Raw genomic sequence first — 24,105 nt, 5'->3', positions numbered from 1 at the left:
TTTGATTGCAGATATTTAAAGAGGAAAAATAGCCTATTTTAAAACGCTCATAACTCCTTAAATATTGACATTTCGGGGTTTTTAGCATCGTTTTGATTGCAGATATTTAAAGAGGAAAAATAGCCCATTTTAAAACGCTCATAAATCCTTAAATATTGACATTTCGGGGTTTTTAGCATCGTTTTGATTGCAGATATTTAAAGAGGAAAAATAGCCTATTTTAAAACGCTCATAACTCCTTAAATATTGACATTTCGGGGTTTTTAGCATCGTTTTGATTGCAGATATTTAAAGAGGAAAAATAGCCTATTTTAAAACGCTCATAACTCCTTAAATATTGACATTTCGGGGTTTTTAGCATCGTTTTGATTGCAGATATTTAAAGAGGAAAAATAGCCTATTTTAAAACGCTCATAACTCCTTAAATATTGACATTTCGGGGTTTTTAGCATCGTTTTGATTGCAGATATTTAAAGAGGAAAAATAGCCTATTTTAAAACGCTCATAACTCCTTAAATATTGACATTTCGGGGTTTTTAGCATCGTTTTGATTGCAGATATTTAAAGAGGAAAAATAGCCTATTTTAAAACGCTCATAACTCCTTAAATATTGACATTTCGGGGTTTTTAGCATCGTTTTGATTGCAGATATTTAAAGAGGAAAAATAGCCCATTTTAAAACGCTCATAACTCCTTAAATATTGACATTTCGGGGTTTTTAGCATCGTTTTGATTGCAGTTTCTTTATAGCCTGCTTTAGAACGCTCATAACTCCTTAAATATTGACATTTCGGGGTTTTTAGCATCGTTTTGATTGCAGATATTTAAAGAGTAAAAATAGCCTATTTTAAAACGCTCATAACTCCTTAAATATTGACATTTCGGGGTTTTTAGCATCGTTTTGATTGCAGATATTTAAAGAGGAAAAATAGCCTATTTTAAAACGCTCATAACTCCTTAAATATTGACATTTCGGGGTTTTTAGCATCGTTTTGATTGCAGATATTTAAAGAGGAAAAATAGCCTATTTTAAAACGCTCATAACTCCTTAAATATTGACATTTCGGGGTTTTTAGCATCGTTTTGATTGCAGATATTTAAAGAGTAAAAATAGCCTATTTTAAAACGCTCATAACTCCTTAAATATTGACATTTCGGGGTTTTTAGCATCGTTTTGATTGCAGATATTTAAAGAGGAAAAATAGCCTATTTTAAAACGCTCATAACTCCTTAAATATTGACATTTCGGGGTTTTTAGCATCGTTTTGATTGCAGTTTCTTTATAGCCTGCTTTAGAACGTTCATAACTCCTTAAATATTGACATTTCGGGGTTTTTAGCATCGTTTTGATTGCAGATATTTAAAGAGGAAAAATAGCCTATTTTAAAACGCTCATAACTCCTTAAATATTGACATTTCGGGGTTTTTAGCATCGTTTTGATTGCAGATATTTAAAGAGGAAAAATAGCCTATTTTAAAACGCTCATAACTCCTTAAATATTGACATTTCGGGGTTTTTAGCATCGTTTTGATTGCAGTTTCTTTATAGCCTGCTTTAGAACGCTCATAACTCCTTAAATATTGACATTTCGGGGTTTTTAGCATCGTTTTGATTGCAGATATTTAAAGAGGAAAAATAGCCTATTTTAAAACGCTCATAACTCCTTAAATATTGACATTTCGGGGTTTTTAGCATCGTTTTGATTGCAGATATTTAAAGAGGAAAAATAGCCTATTTTAAAACGCTCATAACTCCTTAAATATTGACATTTCGGGGTTTTTAGCATCGTTTTGATTGCAGATATTTAAAGAGGAAAAATAGCCTATTTTAAAACGCTCATAACTCCTTAAATATTGACATTTCGGGGTTTTTAGCATCGTTTTGATTGCAGATATTTAAAGAGGAAAAATAGCCTATTTTAAAACGCTCATAACTCCTTAAATATTGACATTTCGGGGTTTTTAGCATCGTTTTGATTGCAGATATTTAAAGAGGAAAAATAGCCTATTTTAAAACGCTCATAACTCCTTAAATATTGACATTTCGGGGTTTTTAGCATCGTTTTGATTGCAGATATTTAAAGAGGAAAAATAGCCTATTTTAAAACGCTCATAACTCCTTAAATATTGACATTTCGGGGTTTTTAGCATCGTTTTGATTGCAGATATTTAAAGAGGAAAAATAGCCTATTTTAAAACGCTCATAACTCCTTAAATATTGACATTTCGGGGTTTTTAGCATCGTTTTGATTGCAGATATTTAAAGAGTAAAAATAGCCTATTTTAAAACGCTCATAACTCCTTAAATATTGACATTTCGGGGTTTTTAGCATCGTTTTGATTGCAGATATTTAAAGAGGAAAAATAGCCTATTTTAAAACGCTCATAACTCCTTAAATATTGACATTTCGGGGTTTTTAGCATCGTTTTGATTGCAGATATTTAAAGAGGAAAAATAGCCTATTTTAAAACGCTCATAACTCCTTAAATATTGACATTTCGGGGTTTTTAGCATCGTTTTGATTGCAGTTTCTTTATAGCCTGCTTTAGAACGTTCATAACTCCTTAAATATTGACATTTCGGGGTTTTTAGCATCGTTTTGATTGCAGATATTTAAAGAGGAAAAATAGCCTATTTTAAAACGCTCATAACTCCTTAAATATTGACATTTCGGGGTTTTTAGCATCGTTTTGATTGCAGATATTTAAAGTGGAAAAATAGCCTATTTTAAAACGCTCATAACTCCTTAAATATTGACATTTCGGGGTTTTTAGCATCGTTTTGATTGCAGATATTTAAAGAGGAAAAATAGCCTATTTTAAAACGCTCATAACTCCTTAAATATTGACATTTCGGGGTTTTTAGCATCGTTTTGATTGCAGATATTTAAAGAGGAAAAATAGCCTATTTTAAAACGCTCATAACTCCTTAAATATTGACATTTCGGGGTTTTTAGCATCGTTTTGATTGCAGATATTTAAAGAGGAAAAATAGCCTATTTTAAAACGCTCATAACTCCTTAAATATTGACATTTCGGGGTTTTTAGCATCGTTTTGATTGCAGATATTTAAAGAGGAAAAATAGCCTATTTTAAAACGCTCATAACTCCTTAAATATTGACATTTCGGGGTTTTTAGCATCGTTTTGATTGCAGATATTTAAAGAGGAAAAATAGCCTATTTTAAAACGCTCATAACTCCTTAAATATTGACATTTCGGGGTTTTTAGCATCGTTTTGATTGCAGATATTTAAAGAGGAAAAATAGCCTATTTTAAAACGCTCATAACTCCTTAAATATTGACATTTCGGGGTTTTTAGCATCGTTTTGATTGCAGATATTTAAAGAGGAAAAATAGCCTATTTTAAAACGCTCATAACTCCTTAAATATTGACATTTCGGGGTTTTTAGCATCGTTTTGATTGCAGTTTCTTTATAGCCTGCTTTAGAACGCTCATAACTCCTTAAATATTGACATTTCGGGGTTTTTAGCATCGTTTTGATTGCAGATATTTAAAGAGGAAAAATAGCCTATTTTAAAACGCTCATAACTCCTTAAATATTGACATTTCGGGGTTTTTAGCATCGTTTTGATTGCAGATATTTAAAGAGGAAAAATAGCCTATTTTAAAACGCTCATAACTCCTTAAATATTGACATTTCGGGGTTTTTAGCATCGTTTTGATTGCAGATATTTAAAGAGGAAAAATAGCCTATTTTAAAACGCTCATAACTCCTTAAATATTGACATTTCGGGGTTTTTAGCATCGTTTTGATTGCAGATATTTAAAGAGGAAAAATAGCCTATTTTAAAACGCTCATAACTCCTTAAATATTGACATTTCGGGGTTTTTAGCATCGTTTTGATTGCAGTTTCTTTATAGCCTGCTTTAGAACGCTCATAACTCCTTAAATATTGACATTTCGGGGTTTTTAGCATCGTTTTGATTGCAGATATTTAAAGAGGAAAAATAGCCTATTTTAAAACGCTCATAACTCCTTAAATATTGACATTTCGGGGTTTTTAGCATCGTTTTGATTGCAGATATTTAAAGAGGAAAAATAGCCTATTTTAAAACGCTCATAACTCCTTAAATATTGACATTTCGGGGTTTTTAGCATCGTTTTGATTGCAGATATTTAAAGAGGAAAAATAGCCTATTTTAAAACGCTCATAACTCCTTAAATATTGACATTTCGGGGTTTTTAGCATCGTTTTGATTGCAGATATTTAAAGAGGAAAAATAGCCTATTTTAAAACGCTCATAACTCCTTAAATATTGACATTTCGGGGTTTTTAGCATCGTTTTGATTGCAGTTTCTTTATAGCCTGCTTTAGAACGCTCATAACTCCTTAAATATTGACATTTCGGGGTTTTTAGCATCGTTTTGATTGCAGATATTTAAAGAGGAAAAATAGCCTATTTTAAAACGCTCATAACTCCTTAAATATTGACATTTCGGGGTTTTTAGCATCGTTTTGATTGCAGTTTCTTTATAGCCTGCTTTAGAACGCTCATAACTCCTTAAATATTGACATTTCGGGGTTTTTAGCATCGTTTTGATTGCAGATATTTAAAGAGGAAAAATAGCCTATTTTAAAACGCTCATAACTCCTTAAATATTGACATTTCGGGGTTTTTAGCATCGTTTTGATTGCAGATATTTAAAGAGGAAAAATAGCCTATTTTAAAACGCTCATAACTCCTTAAATATTGACATTTCGGGGTTTTTAGCATCGTTTTGATTGCAGATATTTAAAGAGGAAAAATAGCCTATTTTAAAACGCTCATAACTCCTTAAATATTGACATTTCGGGGTTTTTAGCATCGTTTTGATTGCAGTTTCTTTATAGCCTGCTTTAGAACGCTCATAACTCCTTAAATATTGACATTTCGGGGTTTTTAGCATCGTTTTGATTGCAGATATTTAAAGAGGAAAAATAGCCTATTTTAAAACGCTCATAACTCCTTAAATATTGACATTTCGGGGTTTTTAGCATCGTTTTGATTGCAGATATTTAAAGAGGAAAAATAGCCTATTTTAAAACGCTCATAACTCCTTAAATATTGACATTTCGGGGTTTTTAGCATCGTTTTAATTGCAGTTTCTTTATATCCTGCTTTAGAACGCTCATAGCTCCTTAAATATTGACATTTCGGGGTTTTTAGCATCGTTTTGATTGCAGATATTTAAAGAGGAAAAATAGCCTATTTTAAAACGCTCATAACTCCTTAAATATTGACATTTCGGGGTTTTTAGCATCGTTTTGATTGCAGATATTTAAAGAGGAAAAATAGCCTATTTTAAAACGCTCATAACTCCTTAAATATTGACATTTCGGGGTTTTTAGCATCGTTTTGATTGCAGATATTTAAAGAGGAAAAATAGCCTATTTTAAAACGCTCATAACTCCTTAAATATTGACATTTCGGGGTTTTTAGCGTCGTTTTGATTGCAGTTTCTTTATAGCCTGCTTTAGAACGCTCATAACTCCTTAAATATTGACATTTCGGGGTTTTTAGCATCGTTTTGATTGCAGATATTTAAAAAGGAAAAATAGCCTATTTTAAAACGCTCATAACTCCTTAAATATTGACATTTCGGGGTTTTTAGCATCGTTTTGATTGCAGATATTTAAAGAGGAAAAATAGCCTATTTTAAAACGCTCATAACTCCTTAAATATTGACATTTCGGGGTTTTTAGCATCGTTTTGATTGCAGTTTCTTTATATCCTGCTTTAGAACGCTCATAGCTCCTTAAATATTGACATTTCGGGGTTTTTAGCATCGTTTTGATTGCAGATATTTAAAGAGGAAAAATAGCCTATTTTAAAACGCTCATAACTCCTTAAATATTGACATTTCGGGGCTTTTAGCATCGTTTTGATTGCAGTTTCTTTATAGCCTGCTTTAGAACGCTCATAACTCCTTAAATATTGACATTTCGGGGTTTTTAGCATCGTTTTGATTGCAGATATTTAAAGAGGAAAAATAGCCTATTTTAAAACGCTCATAACTCCTTAAATATTGACATTTCGGGGCTTTTAGCATCGTTTTGATTGCAGTTTCTTTATAGTCTGCTTTAGAACGCTCATAACTCCTTAAATATTGACATTTCGGGGTTTTTAGCATCGTTTTGATTGCAGATATTTAAAGAGGAAAAATAGCCTATTTTAAAACGCTCATAACTCCTTAAATATTGACATTTCGGGGTTTTTAGCATCGTTTTGATTGCAGATATTTAAAGAGGAAAAATAGCCTATTTTAAAACGCTCATAACTCCTTAAATATTGACATTTCGGGGCTTTTAGTATCGTTTTGATTGCAGTTTCTTTATAGCCTGCTTTAGAACGCTCATAACTCCTTAAATATTGACATTTCGGGGTTTTTAGCATCGTTTTGATTGCAGATATTTAAAGAGGAAAAATAGCCTATTTTAAAACGCTCATAACTCCTTAAATATTGACATTTCGGGGCTTTTAGCATCGTTTTGATTGCAGTTTCTTTATAGCCTGCTTTAGAACGCTCATAACTCCTTAAATATTGACATTTCGGGGTTTTTAGCATCGTTTTGATTGCAGATATTTAAAGAGGAAAAATAGCCTATTTTAAAACGCTCATAACTCCTTAAATATTGACATTTCGGGGTTTTTAGCATCGTTTTGATTGCCGATATTTAAAGAGAAAAAATAGCCTATTTTAAAACGCTCATAACTCCTTAAATATTGACATTTCGGGGTTTTTAGCATCGTTTTGATTGCAGATATACACGATCTTCTCAGCAGAGCTTGGGTTAATATAAATATTGTGATTTGTGTAATTTGAAGACAATCGGACACTTACATCACATTGTATAAGATTTATAATTATTCAAAATTTTTAACCTTTGTGGGGGTGACACTTGATGACCTGACCAAGAGCTGACGCAAATATTAGGATTTGTAAAGTTCGAGCAAAATCGGATTATTGCTTCTCTTTCTGTCAAAAAATATTTTTTGAAAATTTCGACCTTTTGTGGCGGAGGTACCAGTAGGATTGGACCGATACATTCCATCTTAACACTAGAACTTGGGTTGATAAAAGTATTGGGATGCTTAAATTTGAAGACAATCGACCTCATGTTATAAGAGTTGTAATTATTCAAAATTTTGACCCTTTGTGGGGGAGGTACTTGATGGAGTGAACCGATTTTTCGCACCTGACCTAGCACTGATGCAAATATTAGGATTTGCAAAGTTGGAGAAAAATCGGTTTATCGTTTCTCTATCTGTGCAGAAAATATATATATTTTTTTTTGAAAATTTCTATCTTTTGTTGGGAGGTACCAGAAGGAGTGGACCGATATATTCCATCTTAACTCCAGACCTTGGGATGATAAAAATATTGGGATGTGTGGAATTTGAAGACAACCGGACTCTTACATCACGTTTTATAAGTGTGGCAATTATTCAAAATTTTGACCCTTTGCGGGGGGAGGTACTTGATGAAGTGGACCGATATTGTCCATTTTTGCACCAGACCTAGCACGGATGAAAATATTCAGATTCGCAAAGTTGGAGCAAAATCGGATCATCCTTTCTCTTTCTGTGCAATATATTCGTTTCTTTGAAAATTTTGACATTTTATGTGGGAGGTACCAGAATGAGTGGATCGATATTGCATATCTTCGAAGTCGATCAAAGTTTGACAATAATATTAACAAGTACCAAGTTTGGATCAAATCGGATACTCCCTTGGAGAGTTATTGTGCGCAGCAGCCAGCCAGGCAGACGAACGGACGCTAGATCGACTCCAAATGTTCTGAAACGGATTTCCAAAGAGATCTAGGGTCTAAAACCGTAATTTCGACTAGGCACGTTTTGACCGTATCAAATAATATGTACCCTCTGTAGCCATGTGGCTGAGGGTATAAAAAATGTCAACAAATTGTATAGATTGGGTAAAAACATGATTCATGTTGGTCCAATGCTTTGTATAGTCTCTTAAGAAGGCTTAACTTCGATTAGAAATATTATTTACTTCTTAGTCATATTTTCCATTTAATTTCTCCAATATTTTTATAATTTGAAAATTTATTACGTGTAGCGTTTCTACATGATTGACAAAGAAACATTTTTTCCAAAAAGGCAATTATTCCAAGGAATCCTAATTTGAAATCTGAAAAAATTTATTTAGGTTACTTTGCGATCTCCTATAATTTACTGTTTTTTGCTGTATTTCTTTTTTTTCTCAGTACTATTTCCAAAATCTAATGCAAGAAAAAATCTTTTAATGTATTAAAGCCTTTAATTTAGAGAATTTCGAATTAGTACAGTGACAAATATTATACTCATATGCATTTTCCACCGAATTTATTTCTCATTCAATTCTAAAATCACAATATGCATTCGATTTTTATGACATATAGAATTTTTTTATTATATCCCCTATTTGTACATACTATCAATTCGTATTTTATCGATAATACTCTTTAAATTTCAGCTATTTTAACGGCTATTTATTTGTCTCTTGAATTGATTGGAGAATCATTTCATGTGAATCTCCCTTAATACTTCCCCTTTATTCTGTTACAAAAATTAAATGTCGATAACTAATCTCATATAACTGCATTGCCGACCTCTTGTGTTCACAATTCATTGTGAGTACTGCCCACCATGTTATCAATTCATGGTGATTACTACACAACACTTATTGTTAACAAGAAGAAGAATTTGTAAACAAACGATTTCACAGACCAACATCTTTGATAAAATGTAAGTTTTTCTTCGAAATATTGGAAATAAATGGTAAACTATTGTATCTACCCCTTTATTTTATTCTCAGGGCCGATTACTGGGTATCAAATGAACGGAAATACTGTGATTTCTGTAAATGTTGGATAAGTGACAATAAGGCGGTAAGTTGTGTTGATCAGCTGGGCAGGGAAAACCATCTAAGAACTCTTCAAGGGCTGTCCCCTAAACGTTTACATATTCTGCCAATTTAATAATGAAATAGGGCTCCTAACTTTGTTTGCTATGCTTTTTCTTTAGTTTTAATCGTTATTCTTTTTCCTTTTTTCCAGAGCATTTCTTTCCATGAAAATGGCAAGCGACATAAAATGAATGTGGCCAAGCGGATTACGGACATTAGCCGTAACAGCGAAAAGGCCGAACAGGAAAAACGAAAAATGGATTTAGAGATACGGAAAATGGAAGAGGCCGCCATGAAATCCTATGCCATGGACATACACAGTCGGGGTGATATGACAGCCAAATCCATTAATGCCGTTATGACAGCCGGCATTGGACCATCAACATCTGGTGGTGGTGGAGGTGATATGACACAGCCACCACCTCCCAGTAAGTATCGCCAACAAGATCCCCTTCGCCTTGCTGGTCCTGAAGACGAGGATGATCTTCCTCGTGTATCGGTGGCCAAAAAACCCGATCCAGCTGCTGTACCAAATGCATCCCTTTGGGTTGAGGGTAAAACCGATGAGGGTTATTCCTACTACTGGAATGTAAAAACCAATGAAAGTGTTTGGGTAGCACCCAAGGAAGGTTATCTCTCGTGGGAGGAATATCAACGTATCAATGATTTGGCCGTACAGCAGCAAGAGTTAAAACAAGCCGAAGAGGCCAAAAAGTTTCGTGAAAATGTCAATGAAGAGGTGGCACGTTATAATCGTGAACGGCTGAAAGTTTTTCAGAGTCACACAACGGCGGCTGAGAAAAAGGCCGAGGAGGAAGTTCGAGAGACCTTTAAGACGGAGGAAGAGGCCAAGGCCCCCGTCATGGGTGAATGGCAGACGGTGGAAACAAAGTATATCAAAATATTTTGTTAGATATTAAATTTTTAATGTTATGTTATTTTACAGACCCCCACCCGTGCCCATTAATTTGGAACTACCTCAAGTAAATAACTACTATGTTGCCCCAGTTGTTTCCGACATCCCCGCCGAGCCCCCTGTAAAACGCTTTAAAGAAAAAACCATAACAAGATTAGATCCTGAAGTTGCCAGCGGCACATCGACTTCATTCAAAAAACGCAAATTTGCTGCCAAGGGAAATGCCAGAAAACGTTTGGACGATGACTAAGCCTATAGCCCGTAGAATAATTTATAAGGTAATTTTTGTAAATTTATTATTCACAAAAAACCATTGTTTTATGGCTTAAGTAGGGGAAATTAACTATACGATTTTTATGATTTGACAATAAAGTTTATATGGATTATATGAAGAACCAAAATTGAAGTCCTCTAGTGTGTGCCCTGACTAATTCTTCTACTTCAAATTGTCCAAAAGTGCTTCACCGAAATGACGGTTTTAAACCCTAGACGCTTTTGGGCCAAATCCGTTTTAGGACATTTGGAGTCGATATAAGGATGTCGTCTGTCTGTCTGGATGATATACATGATAACTCTCGAAGGGAGTATCCGATTTAATCCAAACTTGCTACATCGTAATATTATTGTCAATCTTAGATCGAGTTCGGAGATGGACAATATTGGTCCACCAGAAGGAGCATCCCCAAAATTTTCAACATTTTCACAAAAATATCGTATAAAACAAGTAATGATCCTCCGAATTTGTATAAACTTTTCAAATCCAAATATGTGGATCAATGCCATGTCAGTTCCGAAAATCGACAATATTGGCCCACACCATCATGTAATTCCTCACAAAGTGGTGAACATTTTAATAATTATAATTTTCTTTTAAAATGTGATGTAAGTGTGGGATTGTCTACAAACACAAACATCACACCAAGGTCTGGTGTGAAATGACAGCTTTCGATCCACATCTGCTACTTCCCCACAAAGGGGTTAACATTTCGAATAACCATGAAGCTCATAAAACGCGAAATGAGCATGCGATTATTTTCAAACTCGGCACGTTAAAATATTTCTATCAATACAAGTTTAGGTGTGAACATGGAATATGTCGGACTACTACTTCTGTTACCACCTCACGAAGGGGTTGTACTTTTAAATAATTATATCTTTTAGAAAATGCGAAATAAGCATCCGATTCTCTTCAAACTTTCACACATCACAATAATGCTACTGACACAAGATCTTGTGTGAAGATGGAATAAGTCGGACCACTTCAACAAGTACCTCCCCCACAAAGGTCCAAAATTTTGAGTAATTTTAACTTTCAAAAAAATTTGAAATAAGCATCCGATTCTCTATAAATTTCACCTATTCCAAAATTTATGTCAACACACGATCTGACGTGAAGATGGAATATATCGGACTACTCCTTCTGATACCTTTCCCACAAACGGATCAAAAATTTGAATAACCAAAACGCTCATAAAATGCGAAATTAGCAGCCGATTATTTTCAAACTCGACACTTTTCTATATTTCTATCAACACAAGATCTTGTGGGAAAATGGTAGATTCCGGTCCACTCTTTCTGGTACCTCCCCCCACAAAGCGGTCAACATTTGAAATAACCATGATACTCAAAAATCCGAAATAAGCATCCGATTCTCTTCAAATTGTACACATCCCAATATTTCCACTAACACAAGATCTGGTGCGAAGATGGAATATGTCGGAACATTTTTTTCTGGTAACTCCCCCACGAGTTCAAATTTTTTTTGAATAACTACAACTCTCAAAAAATGTGAAATAAGCAGCCGATTATTTTCAAACTCGGCACGTCTCAATATTTCTTTCAACACAAGATCTGGTGTGAAAATGATAGATTCCGGGACTACTCCTTCTGGCACGTCCCCACAAAGCGGTCAACATTTTAAATAACAATGATACTCAAAAAGCCGAAATAAGCATTCGATTATCTTCAAATTTTACATATCCCAATATTTTTACTAACACAAGATCTGGTGCGAAGATGGAATATGTCGGAAAATTTTTTCTGGTAACTCCCACACAACGAGTTCAAATTTTTTAAATAACTACAACTCCCAAAAAATGCAAAATTAGCATTCGATTCTCTCCGAATTTCACACATCTCACTATTGCTACTAAAACAAGATCTGGTGTGAAGATGATAGATTCCAATCCACTTCTTCTGGTACCTCCTCTCAAAGGGTTTTACATTTTCGAATAATTATAATTTTCATGAAATTTGAAAAAAAGTGTCCCATTCTCTCTCTTCAATTTTCACTCAATCCATTATTTCTATCAACACAAGATCTGGTGTGAAGAAGGAATATGTCGGACCACTCCTTCTGGTAACTCCCCCTACGGGTCAACATTTTGGAAAATGCGAAATTAAATTCACCCCTTCCGGTACCTCCACCACAAAATGCCAAATAAATTGAATTAAACGAAAATTGTCCTTTTTAAGAATTCCTCTTCGAAAGGGTTTTGGAATATATTTTTATCTTCTTCCCTGTATATCGATACAGGGTGAGATGAAAAAACTGCAACCAACTTCAGACTGCTATCATTTCGAAGTTACTGGTCCAGAAGAAAAGTTATTCGTGATGGAATTCAAGCGTGATAGTGTGATTTCTTTATATTTGGCTGGAAAACCACAAGTGGCTATCGCTAGAGCACTCCAGCATTTAAATGTGAATAAATCTTTTGTGTCTCGTACCATCGCTCGTTACCGTGATACTGGTAGCTTAGCAAGGAAGTGGACGGAATAATACAGCAACATCAGCAGAAATAGTTCGCAAACTAAAGAAGCCACGTGATCGAAACCCGCGTCGCAGTGGCCGAAAAATGACTCGTTGGCTGAACATATCGCAATATTCCATTCGGCAAATACTGAAAAATGAGCTCGGGGTGGTTCTAATTATTTCTTTAAACATAAGTCCCTTATGAGTACATACGAACGCGAATAACCTAACATTTATATGTCGTGATGGATTTTAGTCGCCCAACGGTCTTTTAACATTTTTTTTTGATATTTAAATTTGATTCATGGTTTTACTAGGTTCATTGTTTTAATTCCAGCTTCTCAAAGTTACTACTTTATATCTCTTTATAACTTTATAATGCTTTTCCAAATGCTTAAGGTTACAACTTATTCGCCTTAGCTTGACGTATTTTAATTTTTCTGGGGCATTGTTCCACATTACCAGTTATAAAACTTGACCTCTTCCTCTCGAAAACATCGCAAATACAAGTCCACAAATTAAATTAAAAAAAAAACCCATCCATCGTGTAGAAGAATTCACATCAAAGAAAAGACATCAATCCATTTGAGAATAAACACACGAAACAACTCCCACACAGTCTACTCTCTGTAGCCGTTTTCTTTCTTGGTTTTCTCTTCAATTCACTATTTTATTTACTACACTGGCCTGTCCTGGCCTGGCCATTGAGAAGATGTGTTTTTTTTTTTTACTGTGCCAAGATTCTTTTGTGTGACGTGTGTCGTCCACTATGAGCAGAGACTTTGAGGAGGGGATGTGGCGAGTGGGGTTGGTTTTTTTTTTCTTCTAACGAAAAACATGAATGAATGTGGGTGATGTATGGTCATGAAAAAAAAAGGGAGCTGCCATATATTTTCTGAGGAACGAGGAAATCTACTTGGCTAAGACAACTTAGGATAAAAAATTGAATATTGATGTATGTGTGAAATTTGAAGAGAATCGGACTCTTCTTTCATATTTTTATACCCTTCACCATAGTATAGAGGGTATATTTAGTTTGTCATTCCGAAATATATATATATATATATATATATATATATATATATATATATATATATATATATATATATATATATATATATATATATATATATATATATATATATATATATATATATATATATATATATATATATATATATATATATATGTCCAGAGACAGTTTCGGGGACAGCAAAATAATTAGAATTTGAATGGATTTTATAATAGTACTTTCTTCAATATACAGGTCTAACTCGATTTCGATTCAACATTTTTAATTGCTAGGCTTGTGGGGCCCTTGATATATCTTGTGACATATTTGGGAACATTATATACGTTGTGGTAATTTTGAACCATTGTCCTTCAAACATTCACAACGTATAAGATCAAATGGGTTGCCACCAAATTGTTAAATTTATGTAGCATTGCGTCATTTTATTATCGGCGTTGATAGAAAACGAATCAGGCGCTGAGAAAATTAGACAAACAGCTGACAAACTGAACTAGTCTGGTTCTAGTTCACATCGTTCCTTTCTCGGAAATGAATTGAACTCGTTTGTTTTATCAAAACACAACACAACATTTTACAAACATTTATAAAATAAATTCAATTAAAACTAGTCCGCAGGTGTTGAAGCAAAATAAAATACCCTACAATGGCATTACCCAGGAAGCTGGTGAAATAATGATAACCTTTCCTTCCGTTATCACGCTGGTTTTAATCATGGCTTCAATGGAACCGAATCTACAAATTTTGCATTGAAACGTTGGATTGAATATGGCAAAAGAGCTTCAATATGTCACTGCCGCAAGGACATGGTGAAAATCTCAATGGAAACGTTTGTGAAACGTTTTCAGCCGATAATTGGTTGAGAGGTGTTGACTACGGTTGTCATCCAGAGTACCCGGACAAAATTTGTCCAGCGCCACCACCCACCATTAATGAATATACATATTTGAAGAGAAAATCCTCCGAATGTTCAGAAAGTTCACAGCAAAAACGTGGTTGTTCCCTAGCTTTGCGGGATGATGCGACAATTTCAAATACTTTGGAAATGGAAAACTCACTCGACGATGGTGGTATGCACTCGGAACACCATTTATTGAAAAAAGTCCCTACCTTAAAGCTGCATAAAATCAATGTAGATTCCAATGATTCACCACAAAGTACTGGTGGTGGTGGTGTTATATAAAAGTCCATTGACTATAATGCTACTGTGGCTGTACAAATTCAACTTATATGGAATGCGTTGCCATGTCCGACAGTTGGAAAAAATCTTCTCACTAATGGTTTTATAAAAAATACCAAACGTATGCGTTTTCAAACTAAAACCATACTCTTGAGTCTTTATTATACCCTTCACCACACTGTGGTACAGGGTATTATGTCTTTGTGCATATGTTTGTAACAGGCAAAAATAATCGAGATAGACCCATGGTTCCTTTTGAGAATATGCATAGAATCACTTTCTGAGTCGATTTATGCATGTCCGTCCGTCTGTCTGTCCATGTTAAATTGTAAACAAAGTACAGGTCGCATTTATGATCCGAATTGGATGAAATTTGGCATAAGTCACTTATTTGGCCCAAGGACGAACCCTATTGAAATTGGGAAAAATCGGTTCAGATTTAGATATAGCTCCCATATATATATTTAACCGATTTAATGTAAACGGTCCCTATATATCTTTCGATTTGCACGAAATTTGGTACAGCCTAATCATTTAGGTCTAGAATGATGTCTGCCAAGTTTCGTGAAAATCGGTCCAGATTTAGATATAGCTCCCATATAGTTTCGTCCGATTTCATGTAAATGGTGTACCAAAATCCCTATATATACTTCGATTTGCACGAAATTTGGCATAACGTACTGAAGTGAGCCTAGAGTGGTGTCTGCCAAGTTTTGAGAAAATCGGTTCAGATTTAGATATACCTCCCATATATAGTTTCGTCCGATTTCATGTAAATGGTGCCCCAAAGTCCCTATATATCTTTCGATTTGCACGAAATTTGGCACAACGTACTGAATTGAGCCTAGAGTGATGTCTGCCAAGTTTTGAGAAAATCGGTTCAGATTTAGCTATACCTCCCATATATAGTTTCGTCCGATTTCATGTAAATGGTGCCCCAAAGTCCCTATATATCTTTCGATTTGCACGAAATTTGGCATATCGTTCTGAATTAAGCCTAGAGTGATGTCTGCCAAGTTTCGAGAAAATCGGTCCAGATTTAGAGATAGCTTCCATATATAGTTTCGTCCGATTTCATGTAAATGGTGCCCCAAAGTCCCTATATATCATTCGATTTGCACAAAATTTGGCATAACGTACTGAATTGAGCCTAGAGTGATGTCTGCCTTGTTTCATGAAAATCGGTCCAGATTTAGATATAGTTCCCTTTTATTATATATTGATTTTAAGTAATTGATGCACCAAGGAACCAATAGGCTGATAGGAACAAAACGTTCTGAAATTAGTATAACCTAACCTGTGACAAATTTGTTTGAAATCGCTTAATATTTGGATAGAGCTTCCATATATATATTTTCGACCGATTTCAAGTAAATTGACATCAAATTTTGCACAACGTACAAAATTGAGCATAGAATTACGTAGTTGCGTTTTGTAGAAGTACAGACATAGCCCAACGGATGACCTATTTATATTTGTTTGAAGTCGATTTACATACTTTATGGATAGATCTAGGTAGAGTCACATTTAGATAAATATCACATATTTTATTTCATCCAATTTCATGTTAATAGTCCTGTTTAATATACCCATAGTGGTGAAGGGTATCATAAAGTCGGACCCGTCCGACTTTACTACTTTCCTTACTGGTTTTTTGTTATATATTTGTGTGAATTAATTAATGTTCTTTAGTTTTTGTATAAATCGGAGAACTTTATTTTGATATATTATTAAAATAAATGTTGAGAAATAATCAAAAAATTTGTTTGCAAATTCACAAGTTTTTCTCTTGTGTATGAATACAGAAAAACATCCCCTATTTATTATACCCTTCACCACACTGTGGTACAGGGTATTATGTCTTTGTGCATATGTTTGTAACAGACAAAAGGAAAGGAGATAGACACATGGTTCCTTTTGAGGATAGGCATGGATCACTTTCTGAGTCGATTTATGCATGTCCGTCCGTCCTTCTGTAGATGTTAAATTGTAAACAAAGTACAGGTCGCATTTATGATCCGATTTGGATGATATTTGGCACAAGTCACTTATTTGGTCCAAAAACAAACCCTATTGAAATTGGGAAAAATCGGTCCAGATTTAGATATAGCTCCCATATATAGTTTCGTCCGATTTCATGTAAATGGTGTACCAAAATCCCTATATATCCTTCGATTTGCACGAAATTTGGCATAACGTACTGAAGTGAGCCTAGAGTGATGTCTGCCAAGTTTTGAGAAAATCGGTCCAGATTTAGATATAGGTCCCATATATAGTTTCGTCCGATTTAAGGTAAATGGTGCACCAAAGTCCCTATATATCATTCCATTTGCACGAAATTTATATATAGTATATAGTAGGCATATAGTACTGAATTAGGTCCAGAATGATGTGTGCTAAGTTTCGTGAAAATCGGTTCAGATTTAGATAAATCTCCCATATATAGTTTCGTCCGATTCTATGTAAATGGGGCACCAAAGTTCCTATATACCTTTCGATTTGCATGAAATTTGGCACAGCGCACTGAATTAAGACTAGAATGATGTACGCTAAGTTTCGTGAAAATCGGTTCAGATTTAGATATAGCTCCAATATATATTTTCGTCCGATTTAAGGTAAATGGGGCACCAAAGTCCCTATATATCTTTCGATTTGCACGAAATTTGGCATAGGCTACTGAATTGGGTCCAGAATGATGTGTGCTAAGTTTCGTGAAAATAGGTTAAGATTTAGATATAGCTCCAATATATATTTTCGTCAGATTTAATGTGAATTGTGCACTAAAGAACCATAGCTAGGCTGATTGGCTACTGAAATTAATATAAATTAATCTCTAGATATAGCATAGCTTCCATAGCTTCATTGATATTACATTTTAAACAGTGAAGCATACCAAATAGCGTGCGTAAAGTTTGCTTCAAGTTAGTCGGTTTACTTGATGTTAGTCGGTTTACTTACAGATAAAGATCGTCATATCTCGACTAGCTGAGTCGATCTAGACATGTGTGGCCGTCCGTCCGTCTGTCCATTATAATTTGTAAACACGATAAAGGCCACAGTTATGGACCAATCTTCACGAAATTTTGCATGTAGGATGGGTTCTTCTGGCCAATGAAGATCCCTATGGTTTTTGGTAAAGATCAGTTGATATTAAGGGGATGAAATGGACCAAACACTTTATTTTTGTCGGTTTTCTGGTCGCTTCACAAAACATTGCGAATTTTTACACGGAGAATGGGATCGGGGCAAAGAATAAACATGCCAGTTTTGATAAAGATCGGTCAATATTTAGCGGGTCAAATAGACCCTGACTTTTGTGTGAAAAATGACAAAATTTGTGTTCTTTTGCGATTAGAGTGGTTGACCTTTAAATTTATACCAATTATATTATCGTATGTACTCGGATGCGGGTGTTACACTTAATTATTAACAGGTGCTTAGGTATTCAAATATTATTTAGTAAACCATTACCACACTGGAGGGCGGAAATATAGGGGTGATCGCTTTGAAATGCTCCATGAGGTTGCAGTTATGGTCAAGGACAACGCCTTTAATTTTCGGTGATGATCAGATAATAATTTTGGGCTGAAGTGGACCAAAAACTTATTTTTTTGTGTTTTTACGAGTCGATTTGTAGGCCACAGGCCGAATAGCACAACACAACCCACGGTGAAGGGAATCTGGACAAGCACTTGGAAGGGCTGTACTGAATATTTGTTTACCTCTAGTCGGCCAAGAGGGTGCAAATATTGCGAAATATTGCTCAAGCTCAGAATATAGAACTACAGGAATTCAAATTTTCGTTGAAGTTGTGTAGGGTATCATATGGTCGGCCCCGTTCGACTATACTGCTCGGCTCACTGGTTTTTAATCTATTTTTTTTTTTACTTATGGCTAAAATATCCTCCGTCACTTCAAAATTTTTATTTCCGCCTCAAAAAAAATCTTCCCAAAAAAATAAAAACACAAAATTATTAAGTTTATGGCAATAAATAAATTAATTATACAACAACAAAAAAAAATATATAAAATGTTTTATTATTATTAATTGGGTACTAATAAACCGATTGGATTATTAGGATTCGAGAAATGCGTTTAAGAATCACTATTGCCGTCACTTAATGCTGACTCAATTAATCGGCTATATCTTCAAGAGTAGATCGGAATAACAAAAAAATATGACACCGAGAATGGGGGGCTTTGGTGCACCTTTTACATAAAATCTGACAAAACTATATATGAGAGCTATATAAAATCTGAATCGATTTTCTCGAAACTTAGCACATATCATTCTGGACCTAATTCACTACCCGGTGCCAAATTTCGTGCAAATCGAAATATATGAAGGGACTTTGATTTTCTTTTCGCGGTCTTCAAAGTCTCTTTATAGTATCCAGATTTTTATTAAGTTGATTGAAATAAGTAGTGAATATATTTTCATTTATAATTTTGTTTTTTAATTTTTTGGTTGAACATTACAACAACATTTTTGACATTTATTTGTCCAACAGCTGGGCCGATGCGGCTATCTTATTAAATATACCTTGGTCAAGTCTTTACGTTTCTATGTCTTTGATGTTTGCAAATGGCAAATCAAAATTAAAAATGTTCCAACTGCTACAAAGGAGGACGAAGAAAAACTTGCCAATAACGAAGGTACTTGAAGTGAAGTCAAAGACATACAATCGTAAAGACTTGACAAGACGCATTTTCCAATATTAGTGTCAAATTTGTGGCTACACATTTTAATGGAAAATGCACTTTTTGATGTTCTCTCACCAAAAAATACTTAACAAAATACATGGCATTGTCACCTCATTCCCTCGCAAAGGTCTGGAGATTTGGGTTAAACGTGAACCCATACCCGGTGAATCACCAAAAATGTTTGGCCGTCATTTTCAAGCTGATGATAAGTTGGCGAAGGTCTCGATGCTTGCAAGGATTACTTCCGTGATGATTTAATTAAGGCTGATTGGGCTCTAATGGTTGAACTGAAGTAACTTTTCCAAATTTTATAAATTGTTTATAAATTTTTAATTTGTTTGCAATATGTTTATTTCCTGCTGATGTGGATGCCTGAAAATTATGATACGTATTCAAATAATGACCCATGAATACCAAAAGAACAATGCTTTCAGGGTATGTCAGGGTATTATAGTTTTGTGCAGCCCCAAGAGTTTGTAACGCCGCGACGTGTTGGTCCTAGACCCACCGTTAAGTATACCGATCGTCATATCTCGACTAGCTGAGTCGATCTAGACATGTGTGGCCGTCCGTCCGTCCGTCCGTCTGTCCATTATAATTTGTAAACACGATAAAGGCCACAGTTATGGACCAATCTTCACGAAATTTTGCATGTAGGATGGGTTCTTCTGGCCAATGAAGATCCCTATGGTTTTTGGTAAAGATCAGTTGATATTAAGGGGATGAAATGGACCAAACACTTTATTTTTGTCGGTTTTCTGGTCGCTTCACAAAACATTGCGAATTTTTACACGGAGAATGGGATCGGGGCAAAGAATAAACATGCCAGTTTTGATAAAGATCGGTCAATATTTAGCGGGTCAAATAGACCCTGACTTTTGTGTGAAAAATGACAAAATTTGTGTTCTATTGCGATTAGAGTGGTTGACCTTTAAATTTATACCAATTATATTATCGTATGTACTCGGATGCGGGAGTTACACTTAATTATTAACAGGTGCTTAGGTATTCAAATATTATTTAGTAAACCATTACCACACTGGAGGGCGGAAATATAGGGGTGATCGCTTTGAAATGCTCCATGAGGTTGCAGTTATGGTCAAGGACAACGCCTTTAATTTTCGGTGATGATCAGATAATAATTTTGGGCTGAAGTGGACCAAAAACTTATTTTTTTGTGTTTTTACGAGTCGATTTGTAGGCCACAGGCCGAATAGCACAACACAACCCACGGTGAAGGGAATCTAGACAAGCACTTAGAAGGGCTGTACTGAATATTTGTTTACCTCTAGTCGGCCAAGAGGGTGCAAATATTGCGAAATATTGCTCAAGCTCAGAATATAGAACTACAGGAATTCAAATTTTCGTTGAAGTTGTGTAGGGTATCATATGGTCGGCCCCGTTCGACTATACTGCTCGGCTCACTTGTTTTTAATCTATTTTTTTTTTTACTTATGGCTAAAATATCCTCCGTCACTTCAAAATTTTTATTTCCGCCTCAAAAAAAATCTTCCCAAAAAAATAAAAACACAAAATTATTAAGTTTATGGCAATAAATAAATTAATTATACAACAACAAAAAAATATAAAAAATGTTTTATTATTATTAATTGGGTACTAAAAAACCGATTGGATTATTAGGATTCGAGAAATGCGTTTAAGAATCACTATTGCCGTCACTTGATGCTGACTCAATTAATCGGCTATATCTTCAAGAGTAGATCGGAATAACAAAAAATATGACACCGAGAATGGGGGCCTTTGGTGCACCTTTTACATAAAATCTGACAAAACTATATATGAGAGCTATATAAAATCTGAATCGATTTTCTCGAAACTTAGCACATATCATTCTGGACCTAATTCACTACCCGGTGCCAAATTTCGTTCAAATCGAAATATATGAAGGGACTTTGATTTTCTTTTCGCGGTCTTCAAAGTCTCTTTATAGTATCCAGAGTTTTATTAAGTTGATTGAAATAAGTAGTGAATATATTTTCATTTATAATTTTGTTTTTTAATTTTTTGGTTCAACATTACAACAACATTTTTGACATTTATAAACCGATTGGATTATTAGGATTCGAGAAATGCGTTTAAGAATCACTATTGCCGTCACTTGATGCTGACTCAATTAATCGGCTATATCTTCAAGAGTAGATCGGAATAACAAAAAATATGACACCGAGAATGGGGGGCTTTGGTGCACCTTTTACATAAAATCTGACAAAACTATATATGAGAGCTATATAAAATCTGAATCGATTTTCTCGAAACTTAGCACATATCATTCTGGACCTAATTCACTACCCGGTGCCAAATTTCGTGCAAATCGAAATATATGAAGGGACTTTGATTTTCTTTTCGCGGTCTTCAAAGTCTCTTTATAGTATCCAGATTTTTATTAAGTTGATTGAAATAAGTAGTGAATATATATTCCCTTCTTACGTTTATAAATTGAAAGGCTTTTTCGCGGTTTTTCACTATTTACATTGTGTTTTCGTTGCATCGGGGGTTCACAATAATCACACAACACCACGTGTGTATACAAAGTTCAATAAGTTGTCGTTTTTAAACGACATTTAATACACATTCATATAAAATTCCATAAGTACCCACCTCAACCACCCAACAGAAATAATATAATCGATTTCATTTCCATTGCTTTCCCTTACTATATACTTCATATAATCCATTGAAAAGCTTATTTCCCCAATTTCAGGATACCAGTCTTATCGGTTCAACCAAATACAAACAGTATCAAATTTAGTACACAGTAGTACGAACCCAACCCACTTAACCCAAACATACACCCCACAGTGATCCTAAATCCAAGTTTCAGGATTCCAACTCTATTGGTTCACCCACGATTCAAATTGTACCAAATTTAGTACATAGTTGTACCAATTTGCAAAACTTCTTACATGCCCAAATCCTACACCCCCACAGTCATCCTTAATACAAGTTTCAGGATTCCAACTTTATCGGTTGACCCACAATTCAAATTGTACTAAATTTAGCACACAGTAGTACGAATTTCCAAAACATCCTACTTAACCAAACCAACACCGCCACAGTGATCCTTAATCCATGTTTCAGGATTCAAACTCTATCGGTTCACCCACAATTCCAATTGTACCACATTTAGTGCACAGTAGTACAAATTTCTAAAACTTCCCACATATCTTAATCTTACACACCCACAGTGATCCTGAATCCAAGTTTCAGGATTCCCTCTATCGGTTCACCCACAATTTAAATTGTACCAAATTAAGTACACATTAGTACAAATTTCTAAAATTTCCTACATATCTCAATCTTACACCTCCTCCTTAGTAGCCAAAAGTATTAATTTCTTAAACCGAATCCTGAACCTAATCCTACACCTCTGCAATGATCCTGACTCCAATTTTCATTGTTCCCGCTTTATCGGTTCACCCAAATCTAAATTGTACCAATTATAGTCCGATTTAGTACTTTTCGTACACATAAGTAAACAATTCCAAAATTACGTACAAATCTCAATCCGACGGTAATGTTAATTTCAAATTTCAGGATTCCAGCTCGATTTGTTCCTCCGAAAAAAATTTGTACCAAATATATTACTTTTCGTACCCATGAGTCACTCTTTCAAAAACAATCTCTTTAAATAGACCCTACATCTCAACCCTAATTCGCATTTCAAATTTTTAGCTCAATTCATTCACATGCTACGAAATTGTACCAAATTTAGAACTTTTCGCATACTTATAGTTCGAATGTCCAAAAAACTCTTTGCTATATATATTTTACACTCCATCAGTGACCCTCATTTAAAATTTAAGAGTTCTACCTTTACCGGTTCGCCAAATACAAATGTTATCTTATTTAGTACTTTTTGTACCATTCTAGTACGAATTTCCGAATTCATTACATATATCATATATAGCATATACCTGTTACTTCGTTAGCGAATGTGGGAATAATTTAAACATATATTAACATATTATGTTATTTTCACAAAATACTGCATATGTCAGAAAAACAAATAAATCTGCACATTAATATCTACCATAAAATGAATTTGAGTACCATTTAGTACTCCGCAACCATCCAACAAAACTTCCTGCATACCCCGATCCTACACCCCCACAATGATTCCAAATTTGAGAATTTCAAATCTATTGGTTCACCCACAATTCAAATTGTACCAAATTTACTACACAATAGTACCAATTTCCAAAATTTCCTACATACCCCAATCCTACACCTCCACAGTGACCCAAAATCCATGTTTCTGATTCCAACTCTATAGGTTCACCCACAATTCAAATTGTACCAAATTTAGTACACAGTAGTACCAATTTCCAAACCTTCCTACATACCCCAATCCTAAACCCCCACGGTGTTCCTAAATCAAAATTTCAGGATTCCAACTCTGTTCTGTTCACCCACCATTCAAATTGTACAAAATGTAGAACACAGTAGTACCAATTTCCAAAACTTCCTACATACTCCAATCCTACACTCCACAGTGATCTTAAATCCAAGTTTCAGGATTCCAGCTATATCGGTTCACCCACAATTCAAATTGTACCAAATTTAGTACACAGTAGTACCAATTTCC

General features: G+C 34.6%; 1 protein-coding gene across 2 annotated transcripts in view; it reads left to right on the top strand.

Moving 5' to 3' along the window:
* Nucleotides 1–8,656: 8,656 nt before the first annotated feature.
* LOC101900098 (WW domain-binding protein 4) overlaps nt 8,657–24,105 on the top strand; it is a 117,661-nt gene continuing 102,212 nt past the window's right edge. The window contains exons 1-4 of one of the 2 annotated variants that reach the window (XM_059123961.1): nt 8,657–8,757; nt 8,828–8,900; nt 9,069–9,808; nt 9,864–10,111. In XM_059123961.1, coding sequence (XP_058979944.1) covers nt 8,672–8,757; nt 8,828–8,900; nt 9,069–9,808; nt 9,864–10,083 — 1,119 coding nt within the window. In that variant the 5' untranslated portion in view covers nt 8,657–8,671 and the 3' untranslated portion in view covers nt 10,084–10,111. Of the gene's footprint in view, nt 8,758–8,827; nt 8,901–9,068; nt 9,809–9,863; nt 10,240–24,105 lie in introns of those variants that run through there. The other variant, XM_011295143.3, reaches the window with a different exon arrangement.

The sequence above is a fragment of the Musca domestica genome, unplaced genomic scaffold (genome assembly GCF_030504385.1).
Source record: "Musca domestica strain aabys unplaced genomic scaffold, Musca_domestica.polishedcontigs.V.1.1 26, whole genome shotgun sequence".
In the NCBI taxonomy this organism is placed as follows: domain Eukaryota; kingdom Metazoa; phylum Arthropoda; class Insecta; order Diptera; family Muscidae; genus Musca; species Musca domestica.
This window is presented reverse-complemented; position numbering and strand designations above follow the sequence as displayed.